Source organism: Lolium perenne, chromosome 2 (assembly GCF_019359855.2).
Source record: "Lolium perenne isolate Kyuss_39 chromosome 2, Kyuss_2.0, whole genome shotgun sequence".
NCBI classification, from domain to species: Eukaryota; Viridiplantae; Streptophyta; class Magnoliopsida; order Poales; family Poaceae; genus Lolium; species Lolium perenne.
This window is the reverse complement of record NC_067245.2, coordinates 291477159-291498721: the sequence shown is the minus strand read 5'-3', so window position 1 is coordinate 291498721 and position 21563 is coordinate 291477159. Positions and strand designations below refer to the sequence as shown.

The 21563-nt window shown below is 46.0% G+C and overlaps 1 protein-coding gene across 2 annotated transcripts; it reads left to right on the top strand.

Moving 5' to 3' along the window:
* The first annotated feature begins 536 nt into the window (after positions 1-536).
* LOC127336268 (uncharacterized) lies at positions 537-5829 on the top strand. Of its 2 annotated transcripts, none has more exons than XM_051363060.2 (8): positions 537-1004; positions 1529-2879; positions 4053-4300; positions 4366-4569; positions 4662-4754; positions 4820-4927; positions 5014-5391; positions 5478-5829. In XM_051363060.2, the coding sequence occupies exons 1-8, from the start codon at positions 603-605 to the stop codon at positions 5529-5531; spliced, it is 2838 nt and encodes a 945-aa protein (XP_051219020.1). In that variant the 5' UTR covers positions 537-602; the 3' UTR covers positions 5532-5829. The 2 variants fall into 2 exon arrangements, with proteins under 2 accessions (XP_051219020.1, XP_051219021.1); XM_051363061.2 differs by having other exon boundaries at positions 538-1004; positions 4056-4300.
* Positions 5830-21563: the final 15734 nt, after the last annotated feature.

The following is a 21563-nucleotide window of genomic DNA, read 5'->3' as shown; positions in this document are numbered from 1 at the left end:
CTCCAGTCTGGCCTCTCACTCTAGCTAAGGCAGCGTTGATACAGTTCCTGAGCCCGCAGAAGCAGCGACACCATCGACAGGGGATACAAGAGGGCTGCGCGACAAGGGGCCGGGGGCTCCCGAATTCGTTTTACTTACTCCCTTCACGTTTTAGCATTGAACTTTTTTCCTGACATTGAATACCCATTATCAAAAACCTGTGCCCGCCCATGGGCTCATGACCGCAGCTACAGGGATGCCTCCCTCACGAGGAAACCGTACCACCTACATTGTCACCGAGTCATGCTCGATGCCACGGTCCTGCAACTCCTCTCCGCCGAAAGGGCACAGAGCACACGCTAGCCCCCCCTCCCGCAACGAGACCTCTCTCGGTTGCAGGGAGGAGGGCCCTATGGCCAACGGTGCGATCGCCCTCCGTTACGCTTCTGTCTCTGTAGGCGCAGAATTATTTTTAACTGTTGTTTTCGATTTCCTTCCATGTCTCCGTAGAGAAAGAAAAGGAAAAGTGTATATTTTGGTTAAAAACTTAAACCTAGGGCGTTGCTGGAGAAAGCATCCCCTGGCGACGTTTCCCCAAAGCGCCGACATAAGCGAAACGAGCCATGGCGCCGCCGCCGGAGGGTCTGGAGGTGCGGTGCGCGGGGTGCGGCGAGACGCTGGAGGTGGATCCGGGGCTGACCGAGTTCATCTGCCCGGACTGCGCCACGCCTCAGTCGCTCCCACCGGAGCTCATGCCGCCGCCGCCGCCACGCCGGAAGGCGCTGCCCCTGCCCCGCGCCGCCGCCGACGTCCGGGGCGCGCGGCTTCCGTGCGGCTCATGTGGAGCGCTACTGAGCGTGCCGGTCGGGCTGGCGCGCTGCGCCTGCCCAGTCTGCGGCACCGAGCTCGCCATCGACACCGCGCGGCTTCGGCATTACCTCCTGTCGTCCGCTACGGCGGAGGGCGCCGTACCCGTGGTGCCAGTCGGCAACTCCTCAGCGCCACCGATCCTCCAAGCCCAGGAGGTATGCTGTTGTCATGGTGCTAATGCAGATTCGGGCTTAGTTGCTAGTGTGTACTTTGGCCTTGCTTGAGAAATATGGAACCTCATTTAGGGTTAGATTTACCTAAAAAATTGGTGGTACCAAAATTGAGAGAGTGACTATTGAAATGTCTTAACCAAATTGGAACATCTCAAACATGCGATTGGGTATTGGATTTGGGTAAAGAGTATTCCTTCGCTGTCGTTGGTGGATTTAGGAGTTACAGGTTTACAGCCTGGGTGTAGATAGCTCGTTCAATAAAGTCCTGGAACATATGTTCCTTGACAGCATGGGATTTCCGCACTGTTGAGTACCCAGCTTGTATGTGAATTGAGAACTGGAGTTGGTTGAACTAACTAAATTATTTTTCATGAATACTAGCTTGATTCGATCCAAATGTTCTTAGTGCGAGGCAATCCTCATTAAGTAATATCATTGTTATTTTATGTATTTCTACACGTTTATGTCTAATAGTGCACTTTTTTGTTGGTTCTGCCGCAATGCAGGTGCATCAAGAACATCCTAATTTTGGAATTTGTGTAGGATTTCTGCAAAAAGAGCCTGATAATCGCCCAGATTGTATGGAACAGGTACAAGCAAAGCATCCAAAACAGCTAATTCCAGAGCAGGCATATCAAGATAATCCTCATTATACTAGCGAAAGAGAGGAGGTACATGATATGAATGGAATTTTTACTAGGCATACTAAGCAGACAAACATGCACCGAGTTGGCCCTGGAACTGTTAGTGCAGAAAAGAGAGACGGAGAGCCTCTAAATCATGTCCAGCATCAGGCAAAAGTTCAATGTTCCACAACACGTATAGAGGAGAGGCAGCCGCTGACTCCCAATCAGATCATCCAACAGGCACACAACCAGCCTTCTGGTCGTGCGATATGTACAGAAAGTGCTCACGCGGAGGATGGAGATGGGGTGATTCATGTCCATGAAAAGAAACAGCAGCATGTCAATCAGGCAAACCAAACAGAAGGGTTATGCACTCAAGTGGTCAATGAGAATATTGCAGGGGACAGCAACAGAAGGGGAGTCAGGTGCGCAGCTCGCTGCGATGCTACAGGTGCACGGAAGAGGAAGGCGCATGAAGCAAATGAAGCTATAAAGCATGCGCAGCGACAACAATATGATTCAGAGTATCATATGGAATCAGAAAACCAAGTGACCTGTGCAGAAAAGGAAGAGTTAAAATCTTCCAGTTGCAGAATCCTCAAGCGAAAAAAGAAGGGTTTGGCAGCTGCTTCAAATTCAGGTCTTCAACTTAGGCGCAGCAAACGTTTGGCAAAAGATTCACCTGCTTCCATAGACCAAAAACATGTTCAAAATGAGTTTCTTGAACTGCCGGCTTCTCCAGGTGGCCAAGCATCAGATACAGTTATAGACAATGAACCAATACCCCGGGGGACTGTTGAGAGTCAAGGAGGGACTCCGACTAGCCACATACAAGCCACTATCACAAATAGCGAACCACCAGAAAGTGATCATGATGAGCAGCATGCTGGTTTTCCGGATCAGAGTTTATCTGACTCTCCAGATATTGATAGAGTCATCAACGATATATGTCCTAGTCCATCCCCTCGGCAGGAGGTGCCCGAACCAAGCACTAACGAGTTAGACGGCCATCATTTATCTACACCACCACCTTCACATCTTGACTTGTCCGATCCCGAGCAGTTTGCGCGTAATTACATACCCCCGGAGGTTAGAAAGGCCCTTGCAGATCTGGGGTCTAATTCACTCTTTGAGCATACAATGTCCCAGGCAAGCTCTAATGAAGCATGCCTGCGTGATTTAACTGATTCAGAAGGGGATGACCCTTCGTTCTCGACTCGACAGAATGTTGGTAATTTACGCCTCCGTTGCCCTTTTCTCATGTCATTGTGTGTTGCCATCGTGCAGAATTAGTCTCCTTACAGAGAGGAGATCCCTTTTAGTGCACATAAATAGAAGAAATATTACTGCAGCAACAATAAATGGAGTTGAAATCAGTTACCTTATATAGCTCATGGTTACACAATGTTAGCTTTTTTTTCTTAAATTTTTTTCGTGCTGTAGTCATGTCAGATTGGTGATTTTATCCAAGTTTGAGTGATATATAGCATTGATAGGTTTGCTATTGGATCTTAGCACTTACACCTTGTTCTTTCTCCATGGCAGGACACTAGTGTTTCAAATATCGTAGAGTAAAGAGAAAAGAAAATAAGAATGTAATTCTTTCTGAAACAATTCTGTAGGCGCCCCAGATTCATTTCCAAATGATATTTATTTTCATATAGTCTCCAATTTTGTGACCATGAATATATTTTTTCGAGAGTGCGCCAAAAGCGCACCTTATCTTTATAGATGGGGGGAGTCATAAATTACAAGAACCAAGAAAAGCTACAAGCAGCTATCTCAGTGGAACTCCACAACGCACACCTAGCCTACTCTCGCGGCATGATGGTTCTCTCTCCGTCTCTCGCTGACTCCCAAAGCTTGAATTCTCCGGTGATTCTCTCAATGGTCTGCGCAGGGTTGAGCTGTTTTTGCAAGTTCCCAAATGCCCTGGCATTCCTCTGCTTACACAACATCCACGTTAGCAGGATAACCAAAGTATCAAATCTCCTCCTATCCTTCTAGTGCACCCTTTCCCTAGCCAAAGTCCACCAAGGTCTAAGCGGACTGTCCACCTACGGCTCCACCACCTGAAGATCCACCATGCTGAAGCAGCCAAACCAGACCACTCTAGCATAAGGGCATTGACCATGAATATTAAATAATAGCAGTCCCTAGAATTTTTTTGTGGCAAGTCAGTTGTGCTGCTGTTGGGGACCCGGGGGGGGGGGGGGGGGTAACACAAGAATTTCACGTATCTCAAAAAATGAGATTTTTTTACGTCATGCCTTTAGATGGTTCCTTCACTCGGATTGGTTGGCATAGCCAAATTTTACTAGGTTTTGGCCAGATAGAATCAGATCATGCATGAATTCAGAGACAGTTATTTTGATTTTTCGCATGTCTGATTTTCTTTTTCAAGCAGGTACGAACAGAAACCAGAGGCGTCAACGTGGTCTGACACTCAGTCTTAATGTGTGGACACTACCTAAGGGTGTGCTCATACCAGTTTCACTGAACACTTCAGGTGAACCCGTTGGAAAAGAGGCAGGCACCTTGAGTAATTTTTTGAGCGCAATAGCACGAGATGGAATATTGGCACCTCTGATATATCAGGATTGGAGGTGTGTTCCAGAGAAAAACAAGGATATAATGTGGCGTATTGTCAAGGTATAAATGAATATTGCTACTTTTATGGCTTTGTTCTTCTTTATAGCCTTTGTTTATTTGTGTAGCTCAAATTTGACATAGCCCCAATTGGTGAGCTGTGGATCATAAAGTCTCTAGGAAAAAGGTGGAGAAGTTGGAAATGTAACTTAAAAGTACACCATTTTGATACTCATGAGACAGAAGAGGAACGCCTTGCTGACCGAAATCCTCGTGTTAGCAAAGAACAGTGGCGATTCCTAGTTTCATATTGGAGTACTGAAAAGGCGACGGTATGACTGACCATTGTCTTTATGTGCATGACTGATTTTGATCTGCAATTTGGCGAGGCTTGTTGAATCATCATTTATTTCTTTCTGGTCAGGCTGCAAGTGCTCGCAATAGAGCTTGCCAGGCAAACGTCGTTGCTCATCATACTGCAGGAACAAAGAGCTTCGCAAGGATAATTGAAGAGGAGGTAATTTGAAGTTGCTTCTGTTGCTTTCACTATGAATGATGCATTGATTGTGCTAGTGTGTGCAGAAGAAAAAACGACCAAACAAGGATGGGCCTACTGTTACGGATTTGTTCGTATTGACTCATACACACAAGAATGGGAAACCTACAAAGAAGGCAACAGCTGATATCATTGTAAGGCACAAGAAATTGAACATGCTACATGAATTTATTTCGTGGGTCATGCACATCAGAACTGAATTTTCATTGCATATATGCAGGCACGAATGCATGAAGATTCCCAGAAGCGGGCAGAAGGCTCGGGAAGTGATTCTACCACACACAAGTCTGTACTGGAGTTCTCCTCGAAGGGCCTACGAGGGAAGACAGCCCTGCAAGCATCCTTCAAGGAAGCTATGGAGGCTAAACAGAAAGCTGAAGACGAGGCAGCCGCGTTGAAGGAAAAAATGATGGCAATGGAAGAAAGCCAGAGAAAAATGCAGGAGGATTTGGCAAATTTGAAGAGCACAGTTAGTGCCATAGACAAGACAGTGCCAACTGGTGACTTACCAGGTCAACAAATGCACAACAGAGCGTCTGGTACCAACTTTCAAGGTAAACTAACAGGTGGACCATCGTTTCCTCCAGGTTTCGCACAGGTAATACTCCTATCTAGCTTTAATACTGACTGACACATTGCACAACATATCCGTTGTGATAACCTGTGCCACCATTTCTGATTCAGAATCCAGATCCTTCGGTACGAAGATCAGGTCGAAAACGCGCCAAGCACATGTGAAAGTATGCATCCATATCTTGATTTTCCTGCACACCATATGATCATTTCACACCGCCTCATCAACAGCACTCAGCATGCAATGATGCAATGCCATCTTTATCATGGCAATGATTTTTTTTTTTAACTGGTGGCAATGGATCTATGAAATGAAGAAGAAAGTGGACTAGGGCGGTAGCTGCTTGTTCATGTGGACTCCCAAAAGCTAGAATTGAACGTATGTACTTCAGCATTATGTTTATTGGTTGTTGTAACCGAAGACTCTGGATCATGATATGCCTGTTATGTTTGAACGTGATTACGTCTTAGCATTTTTCTTTTACTTTTCAGGTTCGCTAATTCTTGGTTGATCAATATTTTCTTATGTCTCAATGATTTTTGAGAAGTGTGATCCTAGTTTATTGAGAAGTGCAATTTCCATCTTTTTAGAAAAGTGCAAGTGAATGAAATGTTGCAAGTTTTACTTCATAGAATTGATTGAGACTTGAGATATCAACTGCGACATAGAGAGACCTCTTTTCTTAGTACTTTCCGCTGCATCTGCAGTCTCTTTAACGTGAATCTTGGTTCTGGCCTCTGGGGTTCCTTGTGGTGCTCACGGTAAAACAACGGTTTCAACTAATGAAAAACTGCAGCAAAAATATCATCGTGTTGATACAATATGTGCCTATATTCCTATCTCCTCGACAGCACTGGTATTTTTCAAGCTTATAAGTTAGTTGCATTTACCGGTTGTTTTTAAGCACCTAGTTAACTTGAGTGATGACAATGGGCTGGCGTCAGCGTTACGTTGGTGCTTTTTGGATGCGTAAGACACGCTGCATGAACCGGCGATACTGTTGGAACGTTCTTTCACTATAAACATTCTTGTTGAAACGTTTTTTCACGATAACCGTTCTTGGAACGTTTTTTTGTTCCGTGTCTGCTATAGCTCCGTATAGACTGTATTACCACGCGGCTGCCGATCAGTCAGTGCTAAGTGCTAACAGATTAGATCTGTCTTATTTACTTAAGCTGCACCACGGAATCTATTCTGTTTGGTTTGCTGGAAAGGAATCGAAAAGCCACTTATAAACCTTGCCCTAGGATTATATAACTATGAAACTGAAAATTCAATTCGGCTCCTAGATGCATATACTCCCTCTAACAAGAAAACATATTTCGTTATGTCGATTTTTTTTGACAAAATTTTTTTATATACATCTTCATAATATATGTGTGTTCGTTAAGTTTTGCGAAAAAAACGATATTTTTTGTGTTCTATGTAAACGAGAAAAAAATTATCTTGTGAAAAGACTTATTTTTAGACCTTGATTTTGTCTTTTTACACGTGCCACGACAAATCGATTTTTCATGAGACAACTTTATGGATGCGTAGAACGTGAAGATGTAATGTGAATTTTTTGATTCAATTTTTTAACATTTCAAAATGTATCTATGATGCAATTTATGAGCCAAAACACCGTATGAAACCAAGTATTACCTGCCAAAAAAAAGAAACATTGTACTAACCCTGTAGGCCTGAACTAGCCCAAAACTTTTCTATATGAACCCGAGCCCTGGTTTGGACAGTCGTTTTGCATCTTGATATTCTCAAAAAAATGTGAAATGGAAGTCACGGATGTAAGAGCATCCCCACTCGTTGGCGCTCCCCACGCCCAAATCCGGACGAAACAACCGCCGGATTGGACGAAAATAAGTCGTGGGGAGTACCGTATTTCCAGTCGTCCACCCGGAGTTCGGCGGATAGAGTTTAAATTCAAACAAACCGCCGTCCCGCGCTACAAGTATGGCCAGTTGATCGGCAAAAGGAGCAAAAGGATCAGCCACAGATCGGCGATCGGAGGGAAATTACACGGAGACAGGCTCGTCGGCAGTCCCGGCCGGCACGGCGGTGTCCGACGGACCAGTTTCCTCACACGTCGTGGCCGAAGCGGCTGCGGCGGCCGACGATGAAGCAGCGGCAGTGGACGTCGAAGCAGCCGCAGTCGACGAGGTAGATGGTGAGGCAGACGAGGTAGGAGCCGGCGGAGACGACGAAGGACTGGCCGGAGTGGCTCGGAGGATGTCGCTGCGGTGGCCCTGGTACCAATTCCTCGTCTCCTCGTCCATCAGTTCCATGTCGCCGCCGCCCATGAGGAACGCCAAGTCTGTGTTCCTCTTCTTCGCCGCCGCCGTCGTCTTCAGCAGGGCGATCCGGACGCCTTGGTTGGCGAGCATCTCCCGCCACCTGCCGTCGAACTTGTCGTTCCTCCCGTCGGCGTGCGTCCTCAAGTCGGCCCAGCACTTGTCGATCGACGCCTGCATCCTGTCGGCGGGATTGCCCGTCTTTTTGAGCTCTTTGAGCTTCTTCTGGCCGAGTTCAGGGCGCCCTTCCGCTGCGCTTGCCGCCGGAGCGTCGGGGTTGTACTGATCGGTCTTGCTCTTCGAGAGGGTCGTGCGGACTTCCTTCCACTTCTCGCACTTCTCGAGGCGGGCGTAGACGTTGAGGAACTTGAACTGCAGGCCGGTGTCGTCCGTGTACATGTCCAAAGCTCGGCGCAGTTGGGGAAAAAAGAGCACGGCGATACGGGTCAGCTAACGACGATGTACCTCGGTGATGCAGGGTCGACGGAGTATACCTTTTGCTCCAAGTCGTGGCCGCTGATCGGCCGTTTGTCGCACTCCTCCTGTATGCCGTGCCATTTGCTGCACGCCGTCTGCATGAGCCCCCAATGGGTGGCCACCAATGGGTGGCCACCAATGGGTGGCCACCAATGGGTGGCCATTGCCTTGTCTCCCCGGAACACGTTCATGTTCGTCTTGTTGAAGTAGGGATCGACGAGTTTGCGCTCCTCGTACGCCTGCTTCACTCGAAGCCAATATGTGTCGAACGACTGAGTGGCCCCGATTATGCCGTTCATGGACACGGCCTTCCAAGCTTCGGCGAGGCACTCCTCTTCCTTCGGCGTCCATTTGATACGCGGTTCGGCAGGCGGCGAGTCCTTCTTCCTCTTCTTCTACCCCTTCGACAGGTTGGCGGCGGCTTGTGTTGGCTCTTCTTCTTCCTCGGCTTCTTCTTCGACGGCCTGGCTTCCGTCGGCAACATCCTCCCGATGCTCATTGCGCGCCGCCACAGCGGCCGTCGCCCTCTGCTCCTCTTGCGTGAAGAACCCCGGGCACGCAGCGGCGGCGGCCATGAAAAACCCCGGGCTCGCAGCGGCGGCGGCGGAGCCGGAGGTGATCATCTCGTGGATCTCCTCTTCGTTCGGCGCCGCCATCGCACCGAACGCGAGCGGCCCTCGTCGCATGGCCGGCGAGGTGTCCTCGAACTGGCCGCCGACGTCAAGCTCGGGCGGCGATGGCGTGGGCCTGGACGGTTGGACGTAGGCGCCCTCTTGGAACACGGCAGTCGGCGACGGCGAGTACAGCGAAGGGGAGAAGGACGACGGGGAACTGGTTGTACCTTGCGTCGACCATTGGCCGGGGAACATGCTGCCGCCGCCCATGGCCATGCTGACCATCCTCGCTTGTTCGTCCTAGGCCGCCGCCGCCGCCCTCTTGGCGGCGGCTTTTTTCACCCTCTCCGCCCTGCCGCTTGTTTCCACCTCGCGCCGTTTCTCATCCGCCGCCCACTCGGCGTTCGACATGCTCGGCGGCTTCGTCTTCTTCGCCCGCTGTTGTCGTCAGAAACCCACCGGCGGGCAGCGACGGGCAACACCGTAGAGCCGGGAACAACCTAGAGCTGCGGCTGGCTGAGGTCCCTCCGAGCGACGGCCCGCAAAGCGTTCTGGTCACACGTCCGATGCTGATGCAAGGGCGTGCCACCTGACCTATACCTGGTCAGGAAGGTGATGGAGATGCCTCGCTTAGTTTCCTGCATGGCATACACGTAAACATTAAATACGAGCCTCGATCGGCTCTCAGGTTATCCTGTGAATCGGCTCAGGGAGCCGATCCACCCATGATTCGTACGAGGTGCACGAATATATGGTGGTCCTGCTTGATCAAGATAAAGCTAATGAGATCTACGACGATTTAGGGTTTTCACCGCATAATCGGATCATCCTACTCACGGTTGGGCCTCGCGGCCACGCACGGTGATCGTAAGCCGATCCTAAACAAGGCCTAAAAACCAACACAAGGTTGATCCCCGGAACATCCTGTTTAGGGCCAGCGAACGACACCCTACGTGCCGCTGGATCCTCCACCCCTTTGTAAGGCCTAACTATTGCAGATATTAAACTAATCCTTGTAGAACAAGGAGCAATCGCAACGGATCAGATCTACTAAATAATGATCAAGCGGGGTGCCGCCCCCACACCTAAGATAGGTGTGAGGGCGGCTAGACATGCAAGGGTTGCACTACGATAGCATGTTACGCGAAGAACTATGCTAACCCTAACACATCTATGATAACTACGCTGCTCGTCATCAACAAGGCTTCAGTACGAGCAACGCATGAACAACGTGGAGCTTGTGCTGCCTAGATCGCAAGATGCGATCTAGGCAGCATGTTGCTTACCGGTAGAAACCCTCGAGACGAAGGAGTTGGCGATGCGCCGAGATTGATTTGTTGGTTGAACGTTGGTTGTTGTTTATTTCATAAACCCTAGATACATATTTATAGTCCAGGGGACTTTCTAATTTAGGCGTGCACCTAACCGTGCACAGGTAAAACTCTATCTCTTAATCTAAGATGTGATCTACTATATTACAGATACACGGGCAAACAAGCCCAAACTTTGCATAACAGGCCGATTCACGTATTTCTTCCGTATATAATCTTCAAATCCATCTTGATCGCGGCCCACCTCTGACTCGGTCAAATTCTGGTGATAACACATGCCCCCCTGGTTTTGGAATTGATAATTCCAAAATCACTCTGCTTTTTCTTCGTCGGGTCATGTCGTGGCAGAACCATCGCAGTATCCTTCATCATGATGCCTTGCCTTCTCAACTTCTCTGCACGATTTGACACTGTAGTTCCTTCTCCATGGTAGGCGGCTTCATTGTGCGCACTGCCTCCTGACTTTTTTAGGCCGATCTTAATTCCGCGTTCATGAACCAAGAAGCCCAAGAATTGACCGGCCGTCACTCCAAATGCACACTTCTTTGGATTCATCCTTAGTCCGAATTTCCTAGTTCGGTCCCGGTTGCGTCGTAAATCCTCCAAGTGTCCCTCTACGGAGACAGACTTGACCACCACGTCGTCAATGTAGATCTCAACCAGTTTGCCGATCAGATCATGAAATATGTAGTTCATGACTCTTTGGTACGTTGCACCGGCGTTCTTCAGTCCAAATGTCATGACTACATATTCAAACAAGCCCACTGAACCTGGTACTCTGAATGCAGTCTTGTGTATATATTCTGGATATTGTCAATATAAAGTAATATAACAAGTGCAATATGCAAGTATGTAGGAATCAATGCACAGTTAACACAAGTGTTTGCTTTTTTAGATAGAAGGAAATGGGTAAACTGACTCAACAATAAAAGTACAAGAAAGGCCCTTCGCAGAGGGAAGCATGGATTGCTATATTTGTGCTAGAGCTTTTATTTTGAAAATAAGAAACAACTTTGTCAACGGTAGTAATAAAGCATATGAGTTATGTAAATTATATCCTACAAGTTGCAAGCCTCATGCATAGTATACCAATAGTGCCCGCACCTTGTCCTAATTAGCTTGGATTTACATGGATTATCATAGCATAGCATACGTTTTAACCAAGTGTCACAAAGGGGTACCTCTATGCCGCCTGTACAAAGGTCTAAGGAGAAAGCTCGCATTAGATTTCTCGCTTTTGATTATTCTCAACTTAGACATCCATACCGGGACAACATAGACAACAAATAGTGGACTCCTCTTTAATGCATAAGCATTCAACAACAGATAAAATTCTCATAAGAGATTGAGGTTTGTTGTCCAAACTGAAACTTCCACCATGGATCATGGCTTTAGTTAGCGGCCCAATGTTCTTCTCTAACAATATGCATACTCAAACCATTTGATCATGATAAATCACCCTTACTTCAGACAAGACGAACATGCATAGCAACTCACATGATATTCAACAAAGAAATAGTTGATGGCATCCCCAGGAACATGGTTATCGCCCAACAAGCAACTTAATAAGAAATAATATGCATAAGTACATATTCAATACCACAATAGGTTTTAAGCTATTTGTCCCATGAGCTATATATTGCAAAGATAAAGAATAGAAATTTCAAAGGTAGCACTCAAGCAATTTACTTTGGAATAGCGGAGAAATACTATGTAGTAGGTAGGTATGGTGGACACAAGTGGCATAGTGTTTGGCTCAAGGATTTTGGATGCATGAGAAGTATTCCCTCTCGATACAAGGTTTAGGCTAGCAAGGTTGTTTAAAGCAAACACAAGTATGAACCGGTACAGCAAAACTCACATAAAAGACATATTGAAAGCATTATAAGACTCTATACCATCTTCATTGTTGTACCTTTTATCATTATATCGAAACCGATCGCTTGAACCGGCCTCCTCTTTGTCCTTGCCACCAGAGTGACTGCTCTCTTCTTTGTCTTTGCCATGGCGGTAAACAGACCCTGCCATGTTGACATCTGACCATAATACTTTGCAATCCTATAGCCGATGGCCGTTCATCGGCTGTTTTGAGAATCCAGTCTCCTTCATCTTCTTGCAGCAACAGGACGGTCCAGACCCTATAGATGACGACGGCTTCCCTTTCAAGCTCCTTTCCGCAGCTCTAGTAGTCTTCTTCTGTAACAACTCGCCGCTTTCGAAGAAGGTTATGATGCAGGTTCAGCCGATGACACTCCAATCGGCTTCCAAAAACAGAGTGTCTACCAAATCAGCTGCCCCCCGAGCCTCAGTTAAGGTGAGAACAGTGGCGAGGACACACAGTTCAGTCCAAGGGCCTTGAACTCAGGCAATTGAGACAGCCACCATGCAGAGGTCCTAGCCATTCCTACGAGCGTAACTGAGAAGGTGGCCAACTTAGCCAGGCCGACGGTAGATCCACCGGAGCCGATCCGTATATTGAACACGCAGCTGGTAGATCTTGTGTAATTGTACTAGAGTCGATGGCTGTGCATCGACTGTATACCATGAGAATTTTTTTTTTACTGGCCGATTTTTCTATCGGCCCCTAATATTTCACTGCACATGTATCGCATATGTTCATAGCATCTGTCTATCTGATTATGTGCCCCCCGAGCCGAATCTGTCAGGTTACTGCAGATATCGGCTCTGCAGTTATCCACAGAACTATCGGTGCAGTCGTGGAGCTTGTGCTGCCTAGATCGCAAGGTTGTCCCACCGGGCGTGCCAGAATGTGTTGTCGTCAGAAACCCACCGGCGGGCAGCGACGGGCAACACCGTAGAGCCGGGAACAACCTAGAGCTGCGGCTGGCTGAGGTCCCTCCGAGCGACGGCCCGCAAAGCGTTCTGGTCACACGTCCGATGCTGATGCAAGGGCATGCCACCTGACCTATACCTGGTCAGGAAGGTGATGGAGATGCCTCGCTTAGTTTCCTGCATGGCATACACGTAAACATTAAATACGAGCCTCGATCGGCTCTCGTGTTATCTGTGAATCGGCTCAGGGAGCCGATCCACCCATGATTCGTACGAGGTGCACGAATATATGGTGGTCCTGCTTGATCAAGATAAAGCTAATGAGATCTACGACGATTTAGGGTTTTCACCGCATAATCGGATCATCCTACTCACGGTTGGGCCTCGCGGCCACGCACGGTGATCGTAAGCCGATCCTAAACAAGGCCTAAAAACCAACACAAGGTTGATCCCCGGAACATCCTGTTTAGGGCCAGCGAACGACACCCTACGTGCCGCTGGATCCTCCACCCCTTTGTAAGGCCTAACTATTGCAGATATTAAACTAATCCTTGTAGAACAAGGAGCAATCGCAACGGATCAGATCTACTAAATAATGATCAAGCGGGGTGCCGCCCCCACACCTAAGATAGGTGTGAGGGCGGCTAGACATGCAAGGGTTGCACTACGATAGCATGTTACGCGAAGAACTATGCTAACCCTAACACATCTATGATAACTACGCTGCTCGCCATCAACAAGGCTTCAGTACGAGCAACGCATGAACAACGTGGAGCTTGTGCTGCCTAGATCGCAAGATGCGATCTAGGCAGCATGTTGCTTACCGGTAGAAACCCTCGAGACGAAGGAGTTGGCGATGCGCCGAGATTGATTTGTTGGTTGAACGTTGGTTGTTGTTTATTTCATAAACCCTAGATACATATTTATAGTCCAGGGGACTTTCTAATTTAGGCGTGCACCTAACCGTGCACAGGTAAAACTCTATCTCTTAATCTAAGATGTGATCTACTATATTACAGATACACGGGCAAACAAGCCCAAACTTTGCATAACAGGCCGATTCACGTATTTCTTCCGTATATAATCTTCAAGTCCATCTTGATCGCGGCCCACCTCTGACTCGGTCAAATTCTGGTGATAACACCCGCATCTTCCTCGCCGGCTTCGTCTTCTTCGCCCACATCTTCCTCGCCGGCGCCTTCGGCGGCATTTTGGTGGACGAGAGGACGAGGAGGAGATTGGTGGTGGACGAGAAGACGCCGCCGGGGACTGGAGCTGGAAGACGAGGAGATTGGGGAATTTCGGCGGGAGAGAATGGGGATATGCAAGCAAATTGGAGGGAATGGGGATATGCAAGCAAATTGGAGGGAAAATCGACAGGATTTGGTTTTCCAGTCGCCGACTACGCGGGTCCACACGACGTTTCGCGCCAAAATCTTTCGTCCGGAGTCCCCGAGCGCGCCCCGGGGGGCCGGGGATGGCGTGGGCTCGCCGGATGGATGAAGGGCCAAATCCGGACGAAAACGAGGAACCGGGGGCGCGACTGGGCCGAATTTCGCCGTCCGAATGGAAAAAACGTCGCTCGGGGGCCTCGTCGGGGGCACGAGTGGAGATGCTCTAAGTAAGTTATGAAGGGACTCTTGTCGACGCGGCGTTTTGGCTCCGGGTGCATATGCTCCGTTTATTTAAAATGCATCTTAAATATATTTGAGAATATCAAAAATATCTAAAATAAAATGTTGTGTGTATATCTCCATATCCTACGTGTGCTCAAAAAGTTGTTTCAACAAAAACATACCTTTGTGCAGCCTATTTAAGAAAGACAAAATTTGATGCTCAAATAAAGCATTTCTCGAATTTTCTTTTCTCTTTTTGCACATGGAAAAAATTATATCGGTCTTCAGCCAAAAATTATGGGCACACATAGGACATGTAGATATAAAGGTAAAAAAAATCCAACTTTTGACATTTTAGAAGTTGTTTTATTGATAAAGGAAAGCATATGCACGCAAGATCAAAAGAGAACTTCAGTTCTTATATGATTTTAGAGTATCTCTAGCAGAGCCCGAAAAAACGCAAACCGAAAAGTGCGAGATCAGTTTACCGAAAACGCAAGTTCTGTCGAATTTCGTAGTGCCGCAGAATAGAACCCGTAAAACGAAACTGAAAACTGGAATTCGAATTGGCGCGGGTAAGTTTAAAGCGATGATCATAGTTCATACATGAAATAGATGTGTCAATTGCGCATCGATACATACATACTGCGGGGAATTGACATTATACTAGTACACCGGCAACCTAACCTAGCTAAAATGAGCAAAATGCGGCCTACTAGCTATGGCGTGCGCGGCGGTGCCGGTGCTGGCGGAGATCGTCAGCGGCGTGAAGTCTTCACGCCTCGTTCTTGTCAAGCTCGACTACTTTGAGCTTGACCTTGCGGACGCGGGCCTCCCGGCGGGCCGCCTCGTACTCCCATACCTGGCGGACTGCGTCGGCTTCTTCACGGCGGAAGTGGGCCCTCGCCTCCGCCTCGCTGATGGTGAACGTCTGCGCCATCACCGCCTCCTCCTCGTCGCTGCCGTGGACGTAGTCCCCGGCCGAGAAGGTTGGAGAGCGCGCGGGGACGAGTTCGTCCTCCTCGACGCTCGGCGCCACGGGCAGCCGCGGAGCGCGGCTGGACTGCCCGGAAGAGGAGCTCTCCGCCTGGTTGCCGTAGCGGGCGAGCTTCCCTGGGGGCGTGAGCCCCCAGTTGGTCCACCGGCGAGCGCTACGCTTGCGCGCGCCCTCGCTGCGCGGCGGCGAATTGCCGCCGCCCAAACCCGCGGCTTGGCTGACAGCACCTCCACGGGAGGCCATCGCGCGGCGGCGGGTGGGTGATTGGTGGCTGTTCCGGCATGGATTGCTCGTCGGAGCGGGGGTCTGGCGGCGGCGGAGGGAGAGGAGACGGTGGAGGGGAGTAGGGTTTGCGAACCGAACTCCCCTCCGCGATCCCTTTTAATAGGGGCCGTGCGGGGAGTTGTTCGAGCCCCCGAACTTCCAATTCGGGCCGGCCCACTTTTTTGGGCGCTGATCTGCGCCAGTTTCGGCCCGAACCCGTAAATCCGCCGAAAAAGTTCAGTTCCGGCGGGATTTACGGGCTCTCTTAGAGTTGCTCTTAGAAGCGGGGGAATAGGAAAAACCATGGTCAACGTACGAATGTGTAAAAGAGGTTGACAGACTGCGCCAGGAGAAAATACACGATGATTATCTGAAAGATTAGGCGTTTGTCATTGCAGTCCTCTCAACAAAGGAAGATATACATACATTACAATGGACAAGTGAGCATTTCTTTGGAATGGCACGCAAAATATACAATACCAAAAAATGCAAGAATATAATTATTTAAATTCCCTACAACATTTCCTTTTAAACCCGGTTGGCCCGAAAAGGTAACTTATAATTTGAGAAAATCTTTACAAGTTGTTGTTTATGCGGCGTTCATAGTGTGACCTTATTATAATTTTAAATTTGCATGGAACTTTGGTCGAACGTAGAAAACCATATTTGAGATTCAAAAAGTGGGTTTGTACACACATGGAAAACCCTATCAATAGGCTTTTAAAATTAAATGATTTCAGAAAGTTCAAAATTCAAGAAAATGATTCCATGAGTGAAAGGATGGAGATCATAACCTGGAAGGGGGTGAATAGGTTCTACAAATTTCCTTTAACTTCTTTTGCATTTTTTGGTTGTGTGGAAAAATAAAGTGGCATAATGCAAACTAGGTGAGGGCGTGAGGCAACATATATGATCATAGAGGTACTTCAAGCATGAAGACTATCACAATCTAAACAACACTAGTAAAGAGTTCAGATAGAAATAACTGAAGCACGCCCGAAACAAAAATGTAGACCCGGTTTGGCTCCCTTGGGGGGCTACATCAACATTGGAGAGGTGTGGGATTCCACGAAGGATTTTCAACGCCACGAAGGCTCTACTAAATCATTGGTAACCATGTCCGGACGGTTGTTGAAGCTATTGGCAAAGGCAAGTGGGAGCTATATATTCAAGAGTTAGGGGCATATCTTTACCTCGAGATCTGCTCCTGATATTTGTTTCCTCATCTTGCTTACTTCTAGTGAAGCTTAACATACTATAATATAGGCTTGCATGATGGTATGTTAGGAAGACTCCTTCTAAGGCCCACCACTACATAAAAGCGATAGAAATCGAAGCCGTCAAAAGGAAAGGTGAGCAGCCCTTATTGCAATAGCAAGCAACCTATTTATAGCTCTATTTATACCCTTTCTCGGGGACTTCAATGGGCCGGCGACAAAACTACCTTTTGGGAAACCTCGCGCAGAGCTGCCTCACTCTACTCTAGCATCAGAAGACAAGAGAACTTTTCACACTGAATACAAGGAGTTCATCAGGTGTGCCCCTGCCTGAAATGCATTGAGCAAGAAGAATGCAACCCACTTAGAATGTGCTTTCACTTCCCAGGTTGTACAATAACACTATTATGGACCCAAGTTTGAAAGGATTAGGGCACTGGATTCTTCTCCTAGATCCAGGATATCCCAATCACTAGTGGTAGGCCTTGAGGTGACCTCCAAACCCTCACAAACTTTCCACAAGGAAAATCACAAGCGGAAAGCCTCTGGTCAACCCTAGCAACCTATGGGTTCCAACAAGCCCATGCGTAACAAGCTAGCTCGATGAACCCAAGGGGAGTGAAATATGGCTTTGTGAGACTGTAGATCGGGGCTTCCTCTTGCCTTCTAGCTAAGGGATTTGTATTTGGTTTGGTGGAATGGGAGATCCTCAATATTTTGTGTTTCAATAATGTTGGGGGAGAGATAGCTCCAAAGTATTGATATGAATGGTTGACCTACCTGTGGTGACACATCATACCACTGCATGGTGTAGTACGCACGTCGTTGACATAACACAAGTGAAACACCGTTCCACTCATATTACATCCCTCAGAGTGGTACAACAGAAATATATGCGAGTCCAAGGTATGTCTATAGAAGGATACACGAACTGTTTACAAAAGATCAACACAACCTCCTACTTTACAGTGAGGTAAAACTTCAAATAAAGCTCCAGAAGAATGACTTGAAGTCTAACTTATTGCTAACTCTAGCTTAAGAGCTACTTGGCTTGCTATAGAACTCTAGCTACTTAGGTGCTAGGATTAGGAAAATGTTCCCTTCTATTACTAGTCTAAGTTTCCACTCTAGCTGATGCAGAAGTTGACTCCATTGACTTCTTTGATTAGATTCTTCATCCTGTTGCAGTTGACTCCTTTGTCTTCGAGTTCCACGGTAGTTTCTCCTTCGGTGCCTTGATCTAAGAAGGGTGTTCAAATGGGAGGGAATGAGTACGAGCGTACTCAGCAAGTTCATATTAGGAAATAGGTGTATCATGCACTAGCTACAGCCATAGACCAGAAAGTCATACGCGAATGCAAGTTTTCGTAAACATTTCTTCAAAAGGTTTATTTTATTCTGAAAACTATGCCCGTCAGTCTTCACAGGTTGACCAGAACTTCATGGAGTTCCTTTCCTACCGCGTTCGTAGTTCGCTTCCCGAAACAGGGAGTGACAGCCACAATTCAATACACTCTGCAGAGGTACGTTACTTTTCCCATAAGAGACCTCATCCTTTTTGCCAACCAGAAGAATTCATCCCCGTTCACACTTCCTTGGTGTGAGGCCAGGAATAAGATCCAAGACAAACATTGCCTTCTCCGCGACCCTGCAAACCCACCCTTTTGTCCACCCGTACATCCCCGTTAGATATCTCCCGATCATACGGCTTTACTTCCGATGTACGTCGGACAATCCTTCATAGACGGTAGAGCCTCTCATCCACACGGATGGGGATTTTAAAGGATTTCCCAACCTACTGCAGTGTTATCCCAACACCCAGCCATGCTCTATCAAGTCCGTTGATGTGCAGGAGGGAAAAGATACAGCTGACTTCCCAGAGCCATTATAGATCTTATGGTCAACGCGATATGTACGGCGCTAGAATCACTGGACGGCATTGGTACTTAGTCCTAGGTTAATAAAACCCTTGCAATGGAACCTCCACCATATCAACACATACCATGGTTCCATTGCCCACCACATAGTCATATATTCATAATTGTAAAATAATATTTTGCTTTTCAATGCAAGAGTGATAAGTATAGTATTCTGCATATAGTTTAATAAAAATAATCAAATGACATGAGCAAGCGATGAACTTGCCTTTCTTGACTGCAAGATTATGCAGGCAAAAGCTTCGATACGTGATAATTCCAAATTCTGAAATACCATCATCGTCCGGTAAGGACAATGTTTAAAGAACTGGCAAAGATGCTATAATGCATAGTATGAGATGCAACCGTCCCGAGCGTAACCTAACTCCGATGATTTAGGATTGATGAGTTGTAAAGATTTCTTTAGGGTGTGTTGCACTTTTAGAATGGTTCTCAAACAAGGTTATTATTAGGGTTGGTGATATTATAGCAAACAAGTGATAGAATGCATCATAATAATCATACACACAAGGAATTGTAGTGGAATAATATGTAAAGAACAATTGTCAATTTTAAGTTCTATGGTGCATGGTTGATGATTTCATATATTATACTTCAAAAGAATAACTTTTGAAGAACATGTTTAATAAAGAACAAGAATTACTACAAATAGGAGCTATGTGCTTCTAGGGTTTACTATTGGAGTCATTTAGTTTACTACTAGGGACTAGTTGGGTTCTTAAGTAGGATGGGTCTATATGCAGCAAGTCTTGGCATGTTTTAACAAAATATGGACAACAATTTAAATTATTATGCATGGTTACTACTGTGGTTGACTATAGGGTATTATATCAAAGGATGATTATAAAGGTGGTTCCATAAATTAACTATTAGGGTTTATTATATCCTCCTATTTGTTTCCCTAAATAACCAATAGTGGGCTCTAAGCTAGGTGGCTTATTACTTCTTAAGTAGGGTTTAGTTGAATAGGAGCATGTGATGTGCATTACTACACAAGATTGGTATTAGGGTTTATCACTATGGTTCTACTAGGATATGATACTTGAGATTGATTCAATGATGTGATACTTAGAATGATGGTTAATGATGATATATGAGCGTAACAAGCTAGGGCTTGCACTTATGGGGCACTAGTGGATCACATGGGTATTTAATCAAAAATAAAGACATGAAATGATGATCTCATGTGAATTGGTTTAATTTTTAGTGGATCGTGAGCATGCATTCATTGGTTACTTATCAAGTTTCTACATGTAAAGTGAAATTCACATGATCACATGTGCCAAACCACTAGGGTTTTAGAGTTGATTCTAATGTGGAATGATCACATAAAATAATGGGATTAGGGTCCTTACTTATAGTAGAATTAGGGTTTCTAATTATGATACAATTCTTAAAATAATAGTTACTACTAGATTTAATGTGATTTAATACTTTGAACAAAATTAATAATAGCCTTAGCATGTATTTATTTTAAAAGGTTTAAGAATTAAGACAAATACTAGTCAGGGTTTAATTTCTAGAATCAGGGTTTTATGTTGGTTATTTAACTTTTAAATTATTAAATTGTTAAATAAAAAGGTTGAAGTAAATAAATAACTTTTCATTGCAAAGTAATATTAGTTTTTATAATTTTCTTACTTTATCATTATTTAAGAAAATAGGAAATAGTAATTTGCAAATTAGAGTTTATGAATTACCACTAATATTTAAGTTAATGAAAAGATGATTAAGAAAATTAATCTTAATATTTTATTTACTTACTAAATAGATATTTTTTAATTTTGAAACTTAAATAATTATTGAATTCAAATTGTATTTAAAACAAATGAGAAGACATAATTAATAAAGGTAAAATAAATAAGTGAATTTTTATTTTGACACACATTTTTATTTTATATTTTTATTGAATAGGATTTATTTTTGTGAGCATTTTGATATATTACTTATATTTTTCTGATCTAAAATGAATTTTATTTATTTCTGCAAAGTTTCAAATATTTACTGGTTTTTAAAATAAACACAAAACACTAAAGATACCGATTCATATCTACCCGTGGAGACTGACTGGTGGGACCTTTGACTGAGTCAATTGCCACGCAGGCAAAGACCAGTCAACAAGTGTTGACGAGGCAGGACACGTTGACATAGGCATCCCCAATGGGCCTGCCGAAGAAGGTACCCGGGGTTTACTGAAGGCCCACGACCCGAAGTTTTGTATAGTTTGGAAAGATAGAGTTGTATTAGGAATATCAACTTGTAAATATCGCGGGAAGGTTCACGAAACCCTCCCGGACTCTGTAACTTGTACGTCACGAAATCCTCGGCTCCGCCTCCTATATAAGGGGGAGTCGAGGAACAAAGAGAGGATCGATTCATTGTTTTACGCAACCCTAGTTTTCATAGCAGTCGAGTACTTTTCCGGCTGAAACCTTCAAGATCTACTTGCCCTCTACTTCCAACTAAACCCTAGACTACAACCTGTAGGCATTGATAAGTTAATACCTTATCAATTCCCGCAAGCAGTGTGGGACAGAGTCGCAAGAGCCATTGATGGCACAGAGCCAATGATTGTAACGGCGACAGCTCAAGAGTTACAGGCATATCAATATAGACTCGCTCGTACTAGGCGGGAGCTTGAAAAACAGAAAATCGAGCTGGA

Bases quoted from the DNA above. Each gene is read 5' to 3' on its own strand.
- LOC127336268 (XM_051363060.2), top strand. From the start codon at position 603: ATGGCGCCGCCGCCGGAGGGTCTGGAGGTGCGGTGCGCGGGGTGCGGC. The intron at 4,755-4,819 runs GTAATTTGAAGT...TAGTGTGTGCAG, and splicing joins CAAGGATAATTGAAGAGGAG to AAGAAAAAACGACCAAACAA. The intron at 4,928-5,013 runs GTAAGGCACAAG...GCATATATGCAG, and splicing joins AGGCAACAGCTGATATCATT to GCACGAATGCATGAAGATTC.